This window comes from Triticum urartu, chromosome 6A, assembly GCF_056163025.1.
Source record: "Triticum urartu cultivar PI428250 chromosome 6A, HENAU_Tu73, whole genome shotgun sequence".
In the NCBI taxonomy this organism is placed as follows: Eukaryota; Viridiplantae; Streptophyta; class Magnoliopsida; order Poales; family Poaceae; genus Triticum; species Triticum urartu.
The window spans coordinates 290,899,319-290,920,853 of NC_141878.1; the positions used below are offsets into that span (position 1 = coordinate 290,899,319).

General features: G+C 44.0%; 2 protein-coding genes across 2 annotated transcripts in view; one reads left to right on the plus strand and one right to left on the minus strand.

Annotated features, from left to right (window-relative positions):
* The first annotated feature begins 244 nt into the window (after nucleotides 1–244).
* LOC125512571 (calcium-dependent lipid-binding family protein) overlaps nucleotides 245–21,535 on the plus strand; it is an 86,431-nt gene continuing 65,140 nt past the window's right edge. The window contains exons 1-15 of the mRNA XM_048677665.2: nucleotides 245–515; nucleotides 1,628–1,709; nucleotides 4,606–4,709; nucleotides 6,092–6,187; nucleotides 6,289–6,336; nucleotides 7,650–7,703; nucleotides 13,803–13,906; nucleotides 13,995–14,112; nucleotides 14,957–15,058; nucleotides 15,138–15,326; nucleotides 15,412–15,569; nucleotides 16,014–16,172; nucleotides 16,264–16,356; nucleotides 17,462–17,810; nucleotides 18,349–18,462. Of these exons, the coding sequence (XP_048533622.2) occupies nucleotides 501–515; nucleotides 1,628–1,709; nucleotides 4,606–4,709; nucleotides 6,092–6,187; nucleotides 6,289–6,336; nucleotides 7,650–7,703; nucleotides 13,803–13,906; nucleotides 13,995–14,112; nucleotides 14,957–15,058; nucleotides 15,138–15,326; nucleotides 15,412–15,569; nucleotides 16,014–16,172; nucleotides 16,264–16,356; nucleotides 17,462–17,810; nucleotides 18,349–18,462 (1,785 nt within the window). The 5' untranslated portion in view covers nucleotides 245–500. The remainder of the gene's footprint in view (nucleotides 516–1,627; nucleotides 1,710–4,605; nucleotides 4,710–6,091; nucleotides 6,188–6,288; nucleotides 6,337–7,649; nucleotides 7,704–13,802; nucleotides 13,907–13,994; nucleotides 14,113–14,956; nucleotides 15,059–15,137; nucleotides 15,327–15,411; nucleotides 15,570–16,013; nucleotides 16,173–16,263; nucleotides 16,357–17,461; nucleotides 17,811–18,348; nucleotides 18,463–21,535) is intronic.
* On the minus strand, nucleotides 10,887–13,308 carry LOC147965036 (uncharacterized). The gene is made up of 2 exons (XM_087527861.1): nucleotides 11,390–13,308; nucleotides 10,887–11,063 (listed from the first exon to the last, which is right to left on the minus strand). The coding sequence occupies exons 1-2, from the start codon at nucleotides 12,471–12,473 to the stop codon at nucleotides 11,020–11,022; spliced, it is 1,128 nt and encodes a 375-aa protein (XP_087383987.1). The 5' UTR covers nucleotides 12,474–13,308; the 3' UTR covers nucleotides 10,887–11,019.

Sequence of the window (21,535 nt, forward strand, 5' to 3'; positions counted from 1 at the left end):
AGGGCGATGGTAGCATGTAGAACGCTACCGCCAGGTCCTCCAGCGGTAGTAAAAGAGTTAAATCTCGAAATTTCTCCAGACCAGGGTTAGATCCCGATTTTATACGCAAAAAGGTCAAACATTTGGAAGGCATATTGGAGGCGCGGAGATGCTTTTATAGGTTACAAAACAGAGCTCGGGACGGACCCCTTTTTGGCTTTGAACCCAGCCAAAAGGACCCCACCGGCCAGCGCCCCGTTCTGACCCCATCTCGTCCCCACTTCCACCCCCACCACTCCCACCATTTTCTCCGCCCCGCGTCACCTCCTCGCATCGTCGTCCTCCTCGCCACGGCGCGCCTCCTCTGGCTTTCCCGGAACCCTAGCCCCTTCGGTCCCGTCCATGAGATTTTCCCCGCCGGGCGTGCGGAGGCAACGGGTTCGCGCGCGTGCTGTCGCCTTAGTGCCCCCACCCCACCTCGCGCCCCGGACCCGGTCGTCGGCCGCCCCTCGACTTCGGCGATGTTCGAGGGCCACGTATGATCTCGATCTCTCTCCCTGTCCCGCTTCCCTCGTTTCTCTTCCGTCTTCGATTAGGACGAGGTTACGCACCATGCATGATCGAGCGGCAATTGGGTGCGTGCGTGTGCGTGCGTGTGTGTGTGTGTGTGGATTCCCACTGCAGCGGTGGTCATGTGCGATCGCGCTGCAGGTTTCGAGTAGTCGGACGCTGCGCAGTTGGTGCGGAACTATGGGGATTTCGGGTTGGTCTTGATGGGTTGCACGTTGTGTCCTTGGTGATCGGGACAGAGTTTGCGGTGACGGGGCAGGGGGGCCATATTTTTCCAAAAAATATTTCGTAGTTTTTGTCTGCTTAAGTTCCCATGGTGGAGATGCATTGCACTTATGTTGAACAAATCGATCGGATTGTCAGTTTGCCTGGCGCATTGTATCTCAAGTTATGGATGAAGAGTTTATAGTTATGGATTGATCGTACAACAGGGTGTTACATATGCTTAGCCTGTCTGTAATAAGTATAGTCACGAGTGTCACTTGAGCACCAGTACTTTTGTGGTCAAAGCTATGTTCTGGGCAATCATATTCTAAGTCTGCAACCATTCATTCTCCAAGGTTGCTCAGTGTCTTGACTTCTGCAACACTATGATATATAGTAGTAAACTAATAAACATTAGCAGTGCCAGTAAGAAAGTTATGCGGTGCTACAACCAGTTCTTGTCATGATCATCAGTTCTGCGAACCAGGCTAAATGGTTACAGACAATGGATAATATTCAATAAGGGAGAGAAAAATAACATACCAGCAATTTTAACCTGTCACATTGATGAGTGTCAGGACGTCTTGCTGATTCTGGAAATAGTCCACAGCTATTTGAAGCCCACCTGGCATATGTCGTAATTAATGAGATATATTGATGAATACAATCTTATTAAGTCCTTGCATAATTTTGTAACATTCCAAGTTTTTATCTGCCCTTTTGACGTATGACAAATATGCAAAGTAGCAGATTAGCACAACCATATCAATCCTGAATTTCTAAACCATTACTATTTTCTTATTCACTGAGTTTCATCCTTATATTAGTACTTAAAATTCTGAGGCATGAAGGAATTATATATTTTTAATTGCAGGTGCTGTTTTTGCTTCGCAAATATTTGGGTGAATATGTTGAAGGACTTTCTGTTGAAGCGCTTAGAATAAGTGTGTGGAAAGGTATATTTTTCTGACCATCTTTTTTGTTGTCTTTACCATCATCACTTGCTTGAATGAACTGCAGTTCTGATGTCTTTTGACTATTTCTTAGAATCTTACGTATGATGTTAGTTTTACCTTACTTACCGAATTCTCTGGTAGTGGCTTCGTATTCAGATCTAGATTGTTTGAGCTAGATTGGGGCTTGAATTCGCTCAGTTTGTTCGCCGAATTACGAACTCAAACAAACCTGATCAGAGCACAGCCACTGGCCAGTCTACACACAAATTGGGAGAGAAGTGACGTCTAACAGAGTTCTACGGTTGTACCTATGATGAGGGCCTATCGTGAGGGAAAGCTAACAGTAGCTTGACACTGGCGTCCAACGCCTGCCATGTCATGATGGGAACCTTACAGGGTCAGCTGGTGCGACCTGGCTGCATGCTTGGAGGACAGTCTCCTCCCCTCTGTGTGCCCGTGGGCTATCCTACACCAGGTGCACAAGTGGATACGTGTTCGGAGAGCTCTGCCATGGTGGATCTGGGGAGATTTTGGAGCAATACGAGTAGCTCTTTGAGGAATATGAGAGAAAGATGAGCAGCTCATGGAAAAGATGGCCTCCTGGGAAGCTGTGAGCAATGGGTTTTGGAGGCAGCATTAAGCTTTCGTGGATGTGTGAGGCACACATTTGGACTTTTGAGCATCAGTTTGGAATTTGTGATGTTTCAGTGGCTATTTCCTTCCTAATCATTTTGGAATTTGTTCCTGTAATCAATCTGCAGAACATGATGGGTCATGTGCTTTGCATTTTACCTGTCCAGTCCATAAAAAGTAAACCTTCTTTGCATTGGGGCAATTAGCAGCAGAAAAAAGGGCAGCCCGGTGCACGTAGCTCCCGCTTCCCAGGGTCTGAGGAAGGGTCCGACCACTTTGGGGTCTTCTGTATGCAGCCTTCCCGGACTCGAACCCGTGACCTCATGGTCACAAGGCAACAGCTTGACCGCTGCTCCAAGGGTCCCCTTTGGCAATTAGCAACAGAAATGATGGAAAATTTAATCAACTAAATACACAAACATAGATTTACAAATTGGGAACAATGATTGCTACTCGGAGTTTGCGAATCAGATTCATTGACATGAATCAGTCATCAGATTAACGAACCAGAGATGTATACCCCCCATCAAACTTGATTCACAAGTGGTGAATCGCGAACTGAATGAACAGCAGATCTTGCAACTATGATTCTTACATTGTACTTATAACCGTTGCAGTTGTGCTAATGCTTAAAATAACACCTATTCTTGTAATGCCAGTTGTATGTGATATCCTAGCACATCATCCTAAGGAGTAGTTTGTTATTGCAGTGCTAGGGCTCAGTAATCATAGAGAAAGCCGACTTCTTGTAAAGTATATCTCTTACATCTCCCAAGTGGAAAGCTGACAATCATTTAGCATGAAAAATACTAAAATAGCATGTGCAAGTGTTTTTGGGAAGCCATTGCAATGCCAAAATTACAGCCTAAGTCTAATTGAACAAAACAGTTGATAAAGTCAAGAGGCTGATGCTTCCCTACTCTGTTCAAAGAACACCCCACAAACACAACTTTCTGTGAACTAGGTATTTGCCAGTGCGTTGCTACGGGGTATAAATATTCTAGTCCATTAGCCCATAATTCTGTATTATATGATTGTGTAAATCAATATTTATCAAATTCTGTCATGTTTTTTAATCACTTATTGACTTGCCAAAGAAAATATAGTTTATTTGGTAAGTCAATAAAAGATGAGACAATTAAAGCGGTTTTCAAGGAATGATCATCAGAAAAAATATGGAATGTTGGACGAAGCACCCCGCCTGGCAGGAAAAGGAACACTATTCTTTTTTTAATTTAATAATAAAACAATGCCCATGTGTTGCAAAGGGATATAAATATTATAGTAAGTTAGCTTGTGATTTACCTGCCCATATTAATGTGATTGTGTAAATAACTGTTTATCAAATCCTACCCGTGATTTACCTCATGTTCTGGTGAGAAGTTTGGTAACTAAATTAAAGTGGAATTGGTTCAGAAGGTAAGTACATTAAGGTGATTGATTGTCATATGGGCAAGGTTGGATGAAGAAGTGGTGGGAATAAAGGTGAAACGGGAACCTTACATTCTCTTTAAGTAGTAGAGAAATAATAGGACAATGCCCGTGTGTTGCAATGGGATATACATATTCTAGTACCTTAACTTGCGATTACCTGCCTATATTAATGTGATTGCGTAAATAAATGTTTATCAAATCCTGTCCGTGATTTACCTTATGTTTTGATGAGAAGTTTGATAAGTAAATTAAAGTGGAATTGGTTCAGAAGGCAAGTAAATTAAGGTGATTGATTATCATATGGGGAAGGTTGGACGAGGAGGTGGTGGGAAGAAAGGTGAAATGGGAACCTTACATTCTTTTTAAGAAGTAGAGATATGCCTTCCAAAGCTTTGCTTTTGGCATCTGGATGTAAACAGTCGCTGAGGCAGTGTGACCAACCATTGGTAGCTCGTAGGTGTTGCAAAGCAGCACCCGTGTGAGCCCTTTGCTTTTCAGTCTAGTGTAGCTGGCCTTTGAGAGGTGTTGCATGCAGTTTATGCTGACACAATGTGATCAAGCTGCAACAGTTTGGCACATCAGAATCTGTAGGGGGTGCAATCACCATTTAATGACAATATTTGTGGTGTACATGATCCACGGTGCATGGTATCCTGCTTCAGAAATGCACAGTTGCCTGTAGCTTTCTACTATGGACACATGACATATAAGTTATCTTGTAGTTCATTATGCTATCATTTGTGTTGGAAATTTCAGCACATAACTGTGCCGTTGCACTACTGCTCTATGCATTGCTGTATTTACTCTGCTTGGATTTCTCTTTGAATAGGCGATGTCGTCCTTAAAGACTTGAAACTGAAGGCTGAAGCACTCAATTCTCTTCAGCTTCCAGTAACAGTGAAAGCTGGGTTTGTTGGCACCATAACATTGAAGGTATGTCTCTTGTTCCTTTTTGTTTATGAACTTGATTATTTTTGGGTAGAATGTTGTAGCACATTCGTACATTACATTACACATCTAATGTTTTCTTAAGCTATTGTGTCACAGTATTGTTACTTGAGCGTATCATATATTTTAGCACCTTATATATATTGGATAACTTGGCTCTTCAACAAAACCGTTTTTACTCCCCGCAAAAAATATGTTTATGAAATGTAAAATTATCTTCCGTGTCTGTCTAAGGTCAGAATGTATTATAGCAATCTCCCTGCTCATTCTCTCGAATGCATCACACCTAGCTAGTTGCTTAGTGTTTGACTAGTTCTACAGTCAGCAACTTTTTGTACTCCGTCCAGGTGCATAGGGCGCCTAAGGAAGGGCAGCGCAATCTAGGTGCGTGTAGATTGGACGCCGTGAAATTCTCCATGAAGAAAGCCAATCATCACGCGATTCTCTCCCTATAGTTAATCTCATATTAATTGCTGTGATGGTTGGACACCTATGTACTGGCTCACCACCCGTTTCTCCCTATTCTTCCAATCCTCTATGCATGCATGCAACAAGAATTAAATGCTAGAGGCAGATGATTGTCTTGTACGTGGAAAGGGGGGAGAGGGAAACTGAAAACGCTTCGTGTGGTGAGGAATGCATGTGAGCAATTAGTGCTAACAAACAAAAGGCGACTAATATATCTGGAATATTTGATTTTCGTAGGGCACCCTATGCACCTGGGTGGAGGGAGTGCATAGTTGAAATGTGTCCAAGAACTTGATGAAGTATATGTGGATTGCTCAACCTTCTCCATTAGTTTAGACTTTTGGTTCTACTGCTGGTGCATGAAACTAAATATGTATCAGAGCCAAGAGGTCTTGGGTTCAAGTCTTGGCTTTCGCAAATAATATAAAGAAATTGCTTGCCCTCTTTTTGTCCATGTTTAGGCCTTATCTAGCCACATGTGAGATGGAGTGTTGAATTATATGCAGATTGTCCAACCTTCTCCATTAGTTGGACTTTTGGTTCTACTGGTTGGTGCATGAATCTTAATAAAATAAGTACTCCCTCTGTTCTGTTTTTGTTATTGCCATTTGTATACCTGATTTGTACTACCGTAGTTCTTCCTCCGCGACAAGAAAAACGGGACAGAGGGAGTATATTTCTTTGGCATGAAGGTGCAGTGGCTGAGTGGTTGCTACAGGCTTTCAACTTATCAGTTGTGCAAACCGCTGTGCTAGGGTGTTTGTGTTCCATGTGTTGTGTGTATCGTCTGATCTTCAATCATAGCTCTTGTTGCCCAACTATGGAGCATCTCCTTCCGGGCCTGCCTTTGCTTTATGTCATATGTCTCAGTTGTTCATGCAAAATGTGATTTCTGATAGGTTCCATGGAAAAGCTTGGGTAAAGAACCAGTTATTGTTCTTATTGATCGTCTATTCATTCTTGCTCATCCTGCTCCTGATGGGCAAACTCTGAAGGTATTTTAAATTATATTGGCTGCAACCTTTTTATGCATGTCATTTTCTCATTGTTCCTTTATCTGAGTATATATTTGTGGTGGTTCTCTTTCTTTCATTAGGAAGAAGACAGAGAAAAGCTTTTTGAAGCCAAGCTTCAGCAGATTGAGGTTTGTTTCATTTTTCAACTTGCTAGTTCTCTTCTCCCGACACTCAAGACAATTATCTGTCAATTATACACCTGTACTCATATAAAGTTAACAAGGCAGTTCAAGACATGCTCCAGTTTCTCTTAGTTAAGATTTGAATTTTTTGCCTAAGTAAGAATGTGTGCTACCAGGCCTCTCATCTGATTTAGGTTGCCTATCTGTAGGATTTGGTCATGGTGATACGCTCCTAGTTTCTAATTTATGTCTTTATTAAGTTGTAGGGTATGTCTTTGCCATCTTCAGTTCCATGTGTATGTTACTTTCGATTTTATTCCATTCAATAAGACCATAATGCTCCTGAGGAAAAAATGCCATAACGAGCACCCGTCCGTAGTTGTAGAACAGGAGAACCAGAATTAGCTGTGAAGTACATATTATTGAGACCAGAATTATAGGGTCAATATTTGGAGATCATAGTTTTAGACAAACAAGAATATGTTAATAAATGCAATCTCATGTAATCAACATGGATGGAGGAAACAAATTGCACGGATATAGTGTATCTGTGTGGTTGTGGATGTTGCAATACTTGCTTTTAGTTGTGTTTTGTTTTTGGGAGTTGCTATATGTTTGTCGGATCACCTTTTTTTGAGCATGGATGCACCCAAGCTTCTAAGGCCTTGTACAATGCAGATGCCAGTCCGCCGGTGCTAGTTGTGCTGCTCCTCGGTAATTTTGTTGCTCCACAACGTAGAGTGCTTGGTGTGGGGTGCTAGCTGTGCTCTTCTTTTCCCTCCGCCGATGGATGCACTGATTTGAAGGGAGCAGTTATTATGCAAGCACCGGGCTGGCACCGAAGCAAAAGTTTGCTTCCGCCTCCTTTCTAAGCACCCGTGTAATCCAGTCTCAAGGAAAAAAACCAGGTTTTTTTCTCAGGCAGCTGTCTAAGCACCTGCCGTTGTACAGGGCCTAAGGAAACTTGGTCCCCCGCCAATCCCCTTGAAAGCACACCATAATCCTTTAAGTTGTGGCCTATTGAAACTAATCCCAGGTTATGGTGAATCGAGGTCCGCGAGCTGACAACCATGAGCCAACTATCAACTATGGTACTTACCCAGTGATGAGATAATGGGAACTGTTCCGGATCGAAAAAATTGGTTTTGAAGCAACATACATTATGTGAACTTATTGATGTTTTTCTTTCATTTTCTCTGCTGGTTTCTTGCATTCACGCATTTTTTGGACAATTTTTCTGCTGGTTTCTTGCATTCCTAAAGATTATAGCATAATAAGCTTCATGCGAGCAATTCAAATTCTAATGGATTTATCCGCAGGCTGCAGAGACAGCAACTCTTGAAGCGACAAGTAGGAGCTCAAAAGGAGGACCTGTAAGATCTCTTGTGCTTTTAACATGTCTGTTACTTTTATGTTTGTTGAATCGGGAGATGGGTACCTACAGACAGCAGCCTCGCTTCCTGTCTTGTTTCCTGCTTGAGTGTGTGTCTCAGATGTAGCGGCTCACACGGGAGAAGGGAAGAGGGGCTCCTCTTCTAGGTCAGCACCTCTCATGGGCTTGGGCCCAAGAGACAGATCTTGATGGGCTAGGGCCCATACCGGTTCAACACTCCCCCTCAAGATGGGTGGTAGATATCTATCATCCCCGTCTTGTCACACGCCAAGTTACAGTCCTTTGTTCCCAGTCCCTTTGTCAAGCAATCTGCAAACTGCTGCCCAGAGCTGACATGAGTAAAGCTGATGATCCCAGCATCTAGTTTCTCTTTAATGAAGAAGCGATCAATTTCCACATGCTTCGTCCTATCATGTTGAACTGGGTTATTAGCAATGGCTATAGCTGACTGATTGTCACACCACACTCTTAGGGGTCCCTTCCTCAAAAGTTTCAACTCGCATAGTAGGTGCTTCACCCAGAGCATATCACACAACCCTTGAGATAATGCTCTATATTCAGCTTCTGCTGTTGATCTAGACACAACAGTCTGTTTCTTGCTTCTCCATGACACCAAATTTCCTCCCACAAACACACAGTAGCCTGAAGTTGATCGTCTATCATCTTGACAGCTAGCCCAATCAGAGTCACTATAGCCATCCACCTCAAGATGTCCACTCTTCGCAAACCACAACCCTTTACCCGGAGTCCCCTTCAAGTATCTCAGGATTCTGTGAACAATATTAAGATGCCCACTCCTTGGTTCATGCATGTATCTGCTCACCACCCCCACGGCATACGTAATGTCAGGCCTGGTATGACACAAGTACAATAACCTTCCAACCAGCTTCTGATAATCTTCCTTATTCACTAGCTCACCTGATTGTGCTGTTATTTGATGATTTTGTTCAATCGGAGTAGGGGCTGCATGACATCCCATCATGCCCATGTCACTCAAAAGATCCAAGGTGTATTTTCGTTGGCACAAAGATATTCCCTTCTCTGTCCGAGCCACTTCTATGCCAAGGAAGTACTTTAGATTTCCCAAGTCTTTTACCTCAAACTCCTTGCTCAGACACCCCTTCACTCTCTTTATTTCCTCCTCATCATCTCCGGTGATGATGATATCATCAACATACACTGCAACAATGGTGATCTTCTTATCAATGTGTCTATAAAACACCGTGTGATCACCATTACATTGGCCATACCCCATATTCCAAACAGCTCGTCTGAACCTATCAAACCATGCCCTCGGCGATTGCTTCAGACCATACAAGGATTTCTTCAGCCTGCATACCTTCCACGTAGTCTGTTCTGTGCCAAAACCAGGCGGTATCTCCATGTATACCTCTTCTTTCAAGTCACCATGTAAGAAGGCATTCTTGACATCTAACTGGTGCAATTTCCACCCAAAGTTTGCAGCACACGGGACCAATACCCGTACCGTGTTCATCTTTGCAACTGGAGCAAATGTCTCATCATAGTCAATTCCATAAGTTTGACTATATCCTCTGGCGACCAATCTAGCCTTATACCGTTCCACCTTGCCCTCAGGATTCTGCTTCACAGTAAAAATCCACTTGCAACTCACTGCTTTCTTTCCTGCCGGCAATGTGGTCAGCACCCATGTCTTGTTTTTTTTCAATGCTTCTAACTCCTCTATCATCGATTCATGCCACTTCGGATCTTGCTTTGCAGCCTTCCAATCCTTAGGGATAGACACAGTTTGCAGAGAGGCAACAAACGCCTTATATGAAGGTGACAAAGCCTTGTAAGACACAAAATTGCCAATATCAAGGTCATCACAAGCATCATCCTTTGGCAGAGCCTTCCTTGCTACCTCACCCTTCCTTGCCGCTTCACGTGTAGGTTTTCGCAACGCAATGGGCAGCTCCACTGTGTCAGATGAGCTTGCCTCACTGCCTTGCTGCTCCCCCTGCACTCTTGCCTCACTGCCTTGCTGCTCCCCCTGCACTCTTGCCTCCCTGCCTTGCTGCTCCCCCTGCACTTGTGGTTGCCGTTGAGAGTACACCAGGGTATTCGTCTGCCATCGATCCCGAACAGGAACCTGGAGAGCACCAATCTTAAGTGTATCGACAGTTGGCTCGACATGAGCCTGCACATCATCATCAGTGATGGTACTAACCGGAATTGTACCCACTATTGGTTGAACTTGAGCGTGCACATCATTATCAGCGTTAATGTCCACAGAATCCCCGTGAGTATGAGACACATCCTTCTCCCCCTCTTGACCATCATGCACAGGGTGTAGGTGGTCAAGCTCTGCAAACAGCAGACTGAGATCAGTCGGCTCACCATAGAATGGCTCAGACTCCCTGAACGTAACGTCCATACTTCCAAACCTGCGTTTTTCAGAGGGACACCAACATTTATACCCCTGCTGACTAGACGAGTATCCCAAAAAAAACACACTTCACTGCCCGAGGATCAAGCTTGCCAACAGATGGTCGGTGATCATGAACAAAGCAGGTACTGCCAAACAACTTTGGCGGAACAACAAACTTATTATCTCCAACGATCAACTCAGACGGAGATTTCATGCCAAGTATCCTGGAAGGTGTCCGGTTGATCAAGTATGTGGCTGTCATAACTGCATCATCCCACAAGAACTTAGGCACATTCATGGTAAACATCAACGACCGAGCAACCTCAAGAACATGACGATTCTTTCGTTCGGCCACTCCATTCTGAGGGGGGGTGTCCGGACATGAAGTTTGATGAAGAATCCCATGGTCAGCCATGAAAGCCCCAAAAATGTTGTTCACATACTCCGTTCCATTGTCCGTCCTGAGCACCTTGACCTGTACCTGAAACTGGTTCTTTACAAGAGCATGGAAGTTCTGAAAACAGCTAAACACCTCATCCTTGTGACGCATCAAGTAAATCCAAGTCATGCGAGAATAGCAGTCAATAAAGGTAGCAAAATACTTCTTCCCATTCATTGACACCACTGGGCTAGTCCATACATCCGAATGAATAAGCATAAAGGAGATATGCTCCTGAGCCCCTTACTCACATATGAGGCCCGTGTGTGTTTTGCATATTCACAAGCATCACATGTCAGCTTGCCTTTGCCTATTCCACACATAACATCCGGAAATATTCTACTCATCTTATCAAAAGATACATGCCCCATCCTACAGTGATGGATCATCGCCTGCTTCTCCTTATCCTCCATGGTCGCAGCACACACCAAGTCCGGCTGCACCTCCTGGTCCATGTACCAGAGCCCCCTACGCCTGGTGCCAGTCCCAACCGTCTGGCTCGTCTGTCGCACCTGAATCAAGCAACCAAACTTGTCAAGGATCACACGACAGTCCATTTGATCAATGAGTGCACTGAAAGAGACCAAATTGACAGGAAAGGCTGGCACATGTAAAACTGACGATAGGTTAATGGTCGGAGTACACTTGACTGTACCAACCCCTATGACTGGTTGTTTTGTGCCATCAGCCGTTTGTATAGTGCCCGTGTGAGAGGGAGGATGCTTAGTGTAAGACTCGAACACACAGGAGTTACTAGCAACATGCTTAGATGCTCCAGAGTCAAGAACCCACTCTGGAGCACTCTCATTAGTAGCAAGAGATGCTCTTTCCGGATTACCTTCATCAGTGGAGGCCCAGTGAGCAAAGTCTCCATAGACAACATCATCTACATCTTTGCCTTTGGACGTCCCAGTGTCTCCTGCAACGGCCATGTGAGCCCTCTGACCCCCTGAGTGTCCTGAGTAGCCACCTCTGCCTCTAGAAGCCTGGCCCCATGAGGTCTCTGAGTATCCACCTCTGCCTCTAGCACTTCTACCTCTGCCTGTTCCCCCTCTGTTATATCCCCTGCCTCTGCCACGAGTTGGACATTCTCTCTTCCAGTGACCTACCTCCCCACAGATATGACATTTGGTGGGATCTCCCCACTCCATGCGCTCAGTGACTGCAAATGTCGAAGCTGGCACAACCTTCATGTCTGCATGCTCAAGGGATAGGCGCACCTCCTCTTGAGTCATCGCTGCAATAGCCTCGGGAATGGTAGGCAGACTAGGTTGGTGCAACAAGGAAGCCTTCCTGCCATCAAAACAACCTTTGAGGCCAGCCAAAAATTTCAGCACACGCCTGCGTGCCATCCACTTATGCCCTGACTCGATTGAAGCCGCGTCATAGAGTTCCAGGGGATCACAGTTATCCTGGTCAGCCCACAGAGCCTGCAGTTCTGCCACGTATGTCATCACTGACATGCCATCATCTTGGCGCAGCAACCTAATCTTGTCCTCAATCTGAGCAATGAGCATGACATTGCCCTTGCCAGAGTATTGAGTGGACAGAATCTTCCATATCTCAGCAGGTGAGGATAGCCCCTCCACAGAGCGTCCAATGGAGGGCATCACAGAGTTCAACAACCACACCATAAGTACAGAGTGGATGACCTTCCACCTCTTGCCCTCTGCACTACGCTTGTCCCCTGGTTCTACAACGGTGCCCAACAAATATCCATCAAGCTCCTTCTGCTCCACAGCCCACAAAGCCCTCCTGGACCAGCTCAAATAATTTGTTGCCCCCTCTAGCTTCATGTCCAGGAGCGACATTTCAAGCTTTTGAGCCACTTCCTGTCGAGGAACGATGGCCCCAGAGTTGGACTCCGCGAGGATCTTAGCGAGCTTCTCCAAAGCCTCGGCAAGACCAGTTGGTTCAGCCATCGTTTGACAGGATAAGCAGCAACAGCAAAACTCAGCCTCAGAGAGTCTTCTTTCCCAAGCAGCACCACCACCACCACCACAACACCAAGCTCACAACAGCAAGTCCACAGAGAAAAAAAAATCTCTGTAAAGCACACAAGTGGTCCAGCCCAGCCTCTTCCTGTTCCAGAATGAGCAGTCCAGCAGGCTGCACTTCTTTCTTCCTCTGCCGCAGCACCAAGAACCAGCCGCACAAGCACCAGCAGCTCAGCAAGCTTCCAGGAACAACACAAGGCAGCAGCAGCAGCTGCAGTTCCTCTTCTGTTCAGCAGCACCAACAGCAGCAGCTCCCCACCGCAGCCTGACTCGCACACAGCCCAAATCCGCCGCTGCCTTCTTCCTCCTCCTCTTCTTGCCGCAGCCGCCTGCACAGCCCGCAGCAGCCTTCCTCGGCCGCCCCCTCTGCAGCTAGCCACCCCAGGGACGCGAAGCAGGACAAGAGGAAGCAGCACCTTCCCGGCCGCGTCGCAGCTCCTCGAGCCCAGCCGCGCCGCCGCCGCACGCACCACAGCAGACCCGCCGCCCCGCGCACGCACGCAGCCTCCTTTCTCGCCTGACCCCGCTGGGCCCCACCGCCGCCTCTCCGGCGAGGGACTACGCCGTCACCGTCGTCGCCTGGCTCGATACCATGTTGAATCGGGAGATGGGTACCTACAGACAGCAGCCTCGCTTCCTGTCTTGTTTCCTGCGTGAGTGTGTGTCTCAGATGTAGCGGCTCACACGGGAGAAGGGAAGAGGGGCTCCTCTTCTAGGTCAGCACCTCTCATGGGCTTGGGCCCAAGAGACAGATCTTGATGGGCTAGGGCCCATACCGGTTCAACAATGTTACACAAGAGATGTTCTCTAATAGCGAACGGTTACAACAATTTGCAATAAATCATATTAGTGTAACATCTTGAAGCATATTGTCACCCCAGTTTTAGATGTCGAGGATGGATGTTTTTTTTCCTTCTCACAGTTGGAACGTTGCATCAGAGTGTATGATCGGTATGAGGACTTTATATAATAGTTCTTTCTCTGGAGGTGTTGCATCGGTCGGAGCATCTTATCTCAATGGACTATGTGCTAAGTCTGTCAATGACTTGCCGGCAGGCGACTGCACGACCACCTAATAACATTTAGATCATGAAAGGACGCCATTTTAGAGAATAGAAGTGTTGCCGATTTGTTTGTTACATTTTTCTCTTGAACATGAAATGCGATTACTGACATTTATCTGTCCTATTGTTTTGTACAGATTCCGTATATCTTTGTTGCTTGATTTTTGATAGTTGTCCTTGCATGCTGCAGATACCAGGTGGAAATTCATGGCTATACAATTTAATATCTACAATAATTGGAAATCTTAAAGTCACCATCAGCAACGTACACATCAGATATGAAGATTCTGTCAGGTTTGCTAAATCAGTGACAATTATTTTAGTTTTTGTTGTTCTGGATGTATTCTTTTTTTATTAATAGTTTATGTGTTTCTTCCTTCAGCAATGCTGGGCATCCATTTGCTTCTGGTTTCACTTTATCAAAACTTGCAGCTGTTACAGTTGATGAGGATGGTAATGAGACGTTTGATGCAGGTGTAGCATTAGATAAGCTGCGGAAGGTTAGAACAAATTTACATCGGAGAGTTTATCTTCTTTAAATCTTGGAATCTCGTTATACACTGTGTTGCAAGGTCTATAGTATGGTGATTGTTGAGACTAGATCTGGATTGTCCTTCACGAGCTTTAATTCATTATCATTGTTATGGTGCTCGCGCACAATTTTTTGTTGTTACGAGTGTGTCATCACTGTGGTACTTCTACAGCTAACAGGTGGCTGTCATTTCTGTGCGCTTATTTTGACATACTTTTTCACACAACTAGATGATACGCTGCGCGTTCCTGCAGGAACTTGTTAATAGAAATGTATAAATTGGTGTGTTAAAAACAATTAAAACTACTGCAAAAAGCAAACACAGGAGTGTTCTCAATTTATATTTAAATAAAAACAGTAAAACATACGAAGTATGTAACGAAATGGTGTTTAAAAAGATACTTCTGGACTGAAGGTATGCTCCAAGCGTCCAACACATATACCGTCCATGATAACAAAAAAAAAACTTATGACTAACATGCATGACTTGCTGATGTGGCATGGTTGCATGGATAGATTAATGCAAAAGATGTAACTTATCACTGACATGCAAGACTTGCTGTGTGGCATAGCTGCATGGCTAGGAAATATAGGTAGTAGGTTGCAACTATTTAGGAATGATTTAATCAGTTGATTTATACTCCCTCCGTCCCATAATATAAGAACGTTTTTGACACTAGTATAAGATAACGTGACATCCTACAAAGTTATTACCTATTTGGTTGGTTGCTTTTATTTTATTATTGTCTTAGTAGTTCAGACAATTATATTCTTGTGACATTAATTTTCACTCTATTTGGTCCATCTTTTAGTCGGTCGAACTGCATATGTTAGCCATCTACCACGATTCTGACAGCAATCCTTGGAAGCTCCCCAAGAAATGGGAGGATCTTAATCCTGGTGAATGGAGCGAGGTTGTTCCTTTTTTATATTAGAGCACAACCTTTCCTCGGTTCCTATTTGTTTCTTCTTTTCTCTAATGATCCTTCACAGGTATTTCAAGATGGCATCGATGATCGTCCTGGCAATTCTATTTGGGCGATGAATCGGAGATATTTGGTTTCCCCTATAAATGGAACCCTTAAATATAATCGACTTGGACAGCGGGAAAGAGGGGACCTGAACAATCCTCTAGAGAAAGCATCACTTGTCCTAAGTGATGTTTCTTTAACAGTTACTGAGGTAACCCTTCATTTATGCTTCATTGATATGTTTCAACTATGGTGTTGGCAAGTTACTTATCACTTGTAATCTGTTACTGTACCAGGCCCAGTATTATGATTGCATTAAACTGTTGGAAACATTTTCAAGATTCAGGACACGTGTTGATGTTTCTCACTTACGGCCTATTATGCCTGTTAAAGAGGATTGTCGTGCTTGGTGGCGTTATGCTGTGCTGGCTGGTCTGCGACAAAAGAAATTATGGTATATGTTACTCTTATAAGTTCTACATACATTTTCCCTGATACCATGAGATTTTGTATGTGCAAAGGAAGAAGTGAAAAAACAGAGCCTATATCTCTTATGCCACTAAACTCTTGAGATATGGATTGGATTTTTCACAAATTGAGATGGATTTGCATTTTATTATTACAGAAGATCAATTCCTCTATTCTGCACAATGAAGTACTTAGCTGTGTGGACTATCAAATGAGATACACACAGATGACTCAACACAATACATAGATCACTTCCTTTATGCAATGCGCATATTATGTGATAAATGCATATGTTTTGGTCATGGACATCAAGGCAATACATCTATTATGCACAATAACTCGGATGTTAATATGTTTTGATGCAATTTTTGTTTAAGCTTTCTATAAAGTTGAATTGTCATTCTGAAGTTTATTTCTCTTCTGTTCCCAGCTATTGGTTCTCATGGGAGAGAACTAGATATCTGTGCCAGCTTCGTCGTCGTTATGTTCAACTTTATGCCACCCTACTGCAGCAAGCACCTAGTGTTGATATTTATGAAATTCGGCAGATTGAGAAAATTCTAGACTCAAAAGTTATTATACTTTGGAGGTGTGCTAGTGCAGTATCTACTGAGGTTCTATGTTAGTTTGTCCTTAGTTTGAATTGATGTTCACTTGGTTATAATATTATGTATTTTCAGGTTGCTGGGTCATGCTAAAGTTGAAACCGTGAAATCTAAGGAAACATTGCATAAGAAGGGCTCCTCAAAGAGAAGATGGTGGCCTTTTGGATGGTCCGTAAAACAAATTGACACTAGTTAATCAAATCCATTAATATTCGTTGCTTCTGATTTTGAGATGCTAGGTAGCAAGGTTTTTAAGGTGGTAAGCCGTCTAAAGGTGGTCAACCCCCAGTGCGCTTAAGCGCTTGAGGCAGAAAAAGTGCCAGGGGTGTGCCTTACCGCTTAAGTGTGGCTTTATGAACACCTTAAAAACCACGCTAGCTAGTAGTCACTACCAAGTACTAACAAACACATCTTTTTTATGGCATCTTGTATTTTTTCTTCTGTAATGGTTTGCAGGTCTTCTGCATCATCTCTCCAACCGTCGCTCCCCTTTCTTTTAATATAAAAAGTGTTTGTTTTTCTTATCTTAAGGGTGAAAATAATGGTCTTCTCCTATTGGTCTAGGGTTTGGGCATGTCCTTGAGTCCTTTACTATTAAATAATACTCCCTCCGTTCCTAAATACAAGCCTTTTTAGAAATTTCAATATGGACTACGTACAGAGCAAAATGAGTGAATCTACACTCTAAAATATGTCTATATACATCCGTAAGTAGTCCGTATTGAAATCTCTAAAAAGGCTTATATTTAGAAACGGAGGGAGTATTACTTACCCCTAAGGGCTGTTTACAACAAGGCGGAGGAGATGCTGTGCCGTTGCTGCTATTTTTTTATATCCTTTCATCGCATTCATATTTTTCATCGCATTCACATTTTTCCAAGAAAACGCAAAAGCATTGCGTCTTGTTTAATTGTGTTGGTAGGAATAAAGTTAATCACACACCCAAGCATATCTTGTTCCTCAACCACTGTTCATCTGACAATCTTGCTCTTCCAACTCTGTGAACAGAAGAATATCCATATATATATAAACTAGTTTTAAACTCGTTGGAGCTTGTGTTATTGGCTGGCATTGCCTTTCTTTAGTTTGTGCTTGGTATCAAGGCCTAGTTGCAACCTACTTTTGTTGGAAGATGAAATCAAAACAGCTGGATGATATAGAGGATCAATATTCCTATTGTTAGCATGAGTTAATTCAGATCTGTACTATTGAATGCAAAAATAATAATCAATATCGTCCTCACATCTCAAGTATGCCTTTTTTCTTGTTCTAGGAACTCGGCTGGGTTGCCTTCTGAAGAAGGCGGCGGATTAGAACCACAGTTGGATGAGGAGCAGCTAACTAAAGAAGAGTGGCAGGCTATAAATAAATTGCTAAGTTACCAACCGGATGATGAACTATCATTTCCTGTTGAAAAGGTCTCACCAAACACAATCCGCTTCTTGGTGGATGTGTCTATTGGCCAAGCTGCTGCAAGGATCATCAATATTGGTCACACAGAGGTTATGTGTGGTAGATTTGAGCAGCTTCAAGTGGTCACCAGTTTGTATCCGAAGAGTACTCGATGTGATGTAACTTTAAGATATTGTGGTCTGTCATCCCCTGAAGGTTCTCTTGCTGAGGTCAGTGCATATCAAACTCTAACTACCCTAGGCCTTATATAGGAGGGGTATCTTGGCTGACAAGCCGACTCAAAGGAGATACCGTATGGACTCTCAAACTGATTCTAATATGGACTCTGCACGGCCGCACCTAATAGGAATTCGAACCTAATGAGGCAGTTTAGTAATAAAGGAATCCTAGCCATTTTGGGCCAGATCAGGGAGTGGTGCTGCCAGGCGGGGGCCTGCAGACCATATGTGGCTCCCCATGTAACAGCCTGTTTAAGTGCAAACTACAATTTGACACAATGCTCTATCTCATGTGAGGTGCTGGGCTGCTATCTGTCAGACAATTGCAAATTCTTGTCACATCACAGGCTTTTGTGGTTCTTAATTTTACTCATTTACTCATCAGCTTGTACGTCATTGGCTTTCATTAATGATATATGCTTTTACTTTGCATGACATCACATAGTCCTTATTATGTTGGATGAACCTCTTTATTCGAACATCTATGATATATGCCCTGCAGTGACACCTTGTTGGTTACTTTTTGCAGAGCGTCGTCTGTGAGGGGAAGACTAATGCTCTAGATGTCAGTTTTGTGCGCGCACCTATTGGCATGGATTTGGATTGGCAGTTTGTGGCAAAGATATCTCCATGCTATGTTACGGTACATATATGAACTTATGTTTTTGAATATTTCTGAAAGTAGACCCACCTCTTTATCATCGTCCCTTGTGAAGTCATGGTAAGGTTTTGAGTAAGCTCTAGATCTCAGCTTTGTGCAGGTGCACCTATTACCATGTGCTTCCTTTCAGGGGAGAGCATCCACATTGTATACATTTAGCTAGCCTAATATAAGGTACAAAAGTTCTTGGTAGGCACGAACCCTTGGACTGTCTTGACTCGAAAACTGAAACTCAGCGGTTATAGCCAGCTTCAACCCAATAGAATGTCATTTTCCATTTTTCTGCAACAACAACAACAACAACAACAACAACAACAACAACAACAAAGCCTTTAGTCCCAAACAAGTTGGGGTAGGCTATAGGTGAAACCCATAAGATCTCGCGACCAACTCATGTCTCTGGCACATGGATAGCAAGCTTCCACGCACCCCTGTCCTTAGCTAGTTCTTTGGTGATACTCCAATCCTCCAGGTCTCTCTTAACGGACTCCTCCCATGTCAAATTAGGTCTACCCCGACCTCTCTTGACATTCTCCGCACGCTTTAGCCGTCCGCTATGTACTGGAGCTTCTGGAGGTGCGCTGAATATGCCCAAACCATCTCAGACGATGTTGGACAAGCATCTCTTCAATTGGTGCTACCCCAACTCTATCTCGTATATCATCATTCTGGACTCGATCCTTCCTCGTGTGGCCACACATCCATCTCAACTACGCATCTCCGCCACACCTAACTGTTGAACATATCGCCTTTTAGTGGGCCACACTCAGCGCCATACAACATTGGGGGTCGAACTGCCGTCCTGTAGAACTTGCCTTTTAGGCCTCTTTTGGTTCATAGGATAGGATTATCGTAGGAATAGGAATTTTGTAGGAAATGAGATGGCATGTATCTCAAATCCTATGAGTAGGAATAGGAAACGAGATGTCATTTGGTTGATACCAAAGGAATTTTTCCATTGAGTCTAGGCTCATTTTTATTTTCCTATGAAATGTGGAGGATAGGAACCAATCCTATGTAGGAATAGGAATCTATTCCTATGAACCAAAGGGCTCTAAAGGAAAAAATCCTATAAGAATCCTATCCTCTAGGATTCCTATGAAATTCCTCCGAACCAAAGGAGGCCTTAGCTTTTGTGGCAGTCTCTTGTCACAGAGAATGCTAGAAGCTTGGTGCCACTTCATCCATCCGGCTTTGATTCGATGGTTCACATCTTCATCAATATCCCCATCCTCCTGCAGCATTGACCCCAAATATCGTAAGGTGTCCTTCTGAGGCACCACCTGCCCATCAAGGCTAACCTCCTCCTCACACCTAGTAGTACTGAACACATCATGTACTCGGTTTTAGTTCTACTAAGCCTAAACCCTTTCGATTCCAAGGTTTGTCTCCATAACTCGAACTTCCTATTTACCCCCGTCCAACTGTCGTCAACTAGCACCACATCATCCGCAAAGAGCATACACCATGGGATATCTCCTTGTATATCCCTTGTGACCTCATCCATCACCAAGGCAAAAAGATAAGGGCTCAAACCTGACCCCTGATCAACATCACTTGTTCGAACACTTGTCACAACATTATCGTACATGTCCTTGATGAGGGTAATGTACTTTGCTGGGACTTTGTGTTTCTCCAAGGCCCACCACATGATATTCCGCGGTATCTTATCATAGGCCTTCTCCAAGTCAATGAACACCATATACAAGTCCTTTTGCTTCCTATATCTTTCCATAAGTTGTCGTACTAAGAAAATGGCTTCCATGGTCGACCTCCCAGGCATGAAACCAAACTGATTTTTGGTCACGCTTGTCATTCTTCTTAAGCGGTGCTCAATGACTCTCTCCCATAGCTTCATTGTATGGCTCATCAGCTTAATTCCACGGTAATCAGTACAACTCTGCACATCCCCCTTGTTCTTGAAGATTGGTACTAATATGCTCCGTCTCCATTCTTTTGGCATCTTGTTTGCCCGAAAAATGAGGTTGAAAATCTTGGTTAGCCATACTATCGCTATGTCCCCGAGGCCTTTCCACACCTCAATGGGGATACAATCAGGGCCCATCGCCTTGCGTCCTTTCATCCTTTTTAAAGCCTCCTTGACTTCAGACTCCTGGATTCGCCGCACAAAACGCATGTTGGTCTCATCAAAGGAGTCGTCCAGTTCAATGGTAGAACTCTCATTCTCCCCATTGAACAGCTTGTCGAAGTACTCCCGCCATCTATGCTTAATCTCCTCGTCCTTCACTAGGAGTTGGTCTTCTCTGTCCTTGATGCATTTGACTTGCCTAATATCCCTCGTCTTCCTCTCTCGGATCTTGGCCATATTATAGATGTCCCTTTCGCCTTCCTTCGTGCCTTGTCGAAAAGAGCTGAAATTTTATTTGAATGCTCACGAAATTATGTGTTATTTACTAGCTGTGTGTGGAAACCCTAGTTCCCGTCTCCTTGTGTTGTCCGATGGATGGAGAATGGAGAGTGAGGAGTGAGGCTGGGGAGAGGAGAGATTTGTGGTTTGGGATTTATATATATATCCAGTGTTAGTTTCCCTGTAATTATATTTCCAACAACAGGGGTGGTCTGCTGATAGGGGGTGCATCCAGTGCTTCCAGTTTGGTAGCGACTATCAGCTTTTGGGTGTTTGTTGGTGCTTCTATTTCTAGGGGCAAAAACATAAGCTAAGGTCAAACAAATGCAACCCTAGGATGCCAAGACCCCCTTTTGGCCCAAGTGATCAGGCAGTGCCTGTCAGGCCATAAGCTGAATTTACCTGAAGAAGTTGACAGTACACCTGTTTCTGCGTTTCAGATCCAGTGCTGGTCGTTCATCTCGAATCCAACGGCTTTCCTGTCAATTTACCGGTTCGCCAAGTGTGATTCGCTCTCAGCCCTTGATCTCGCATCGGACGCCTCTCGGAAGTTGCCGCCTCGCTGTTCAACGTCCGGCAACCACTCTTCCTTTTCTGTTTTGCTTTTCACATGCTCCTTTGCTGTAATGGCTATAAAGCCCCTTTCCTCTTTCATTTGGGCTAATGTTTTGTTAATTGGGTTGTAAC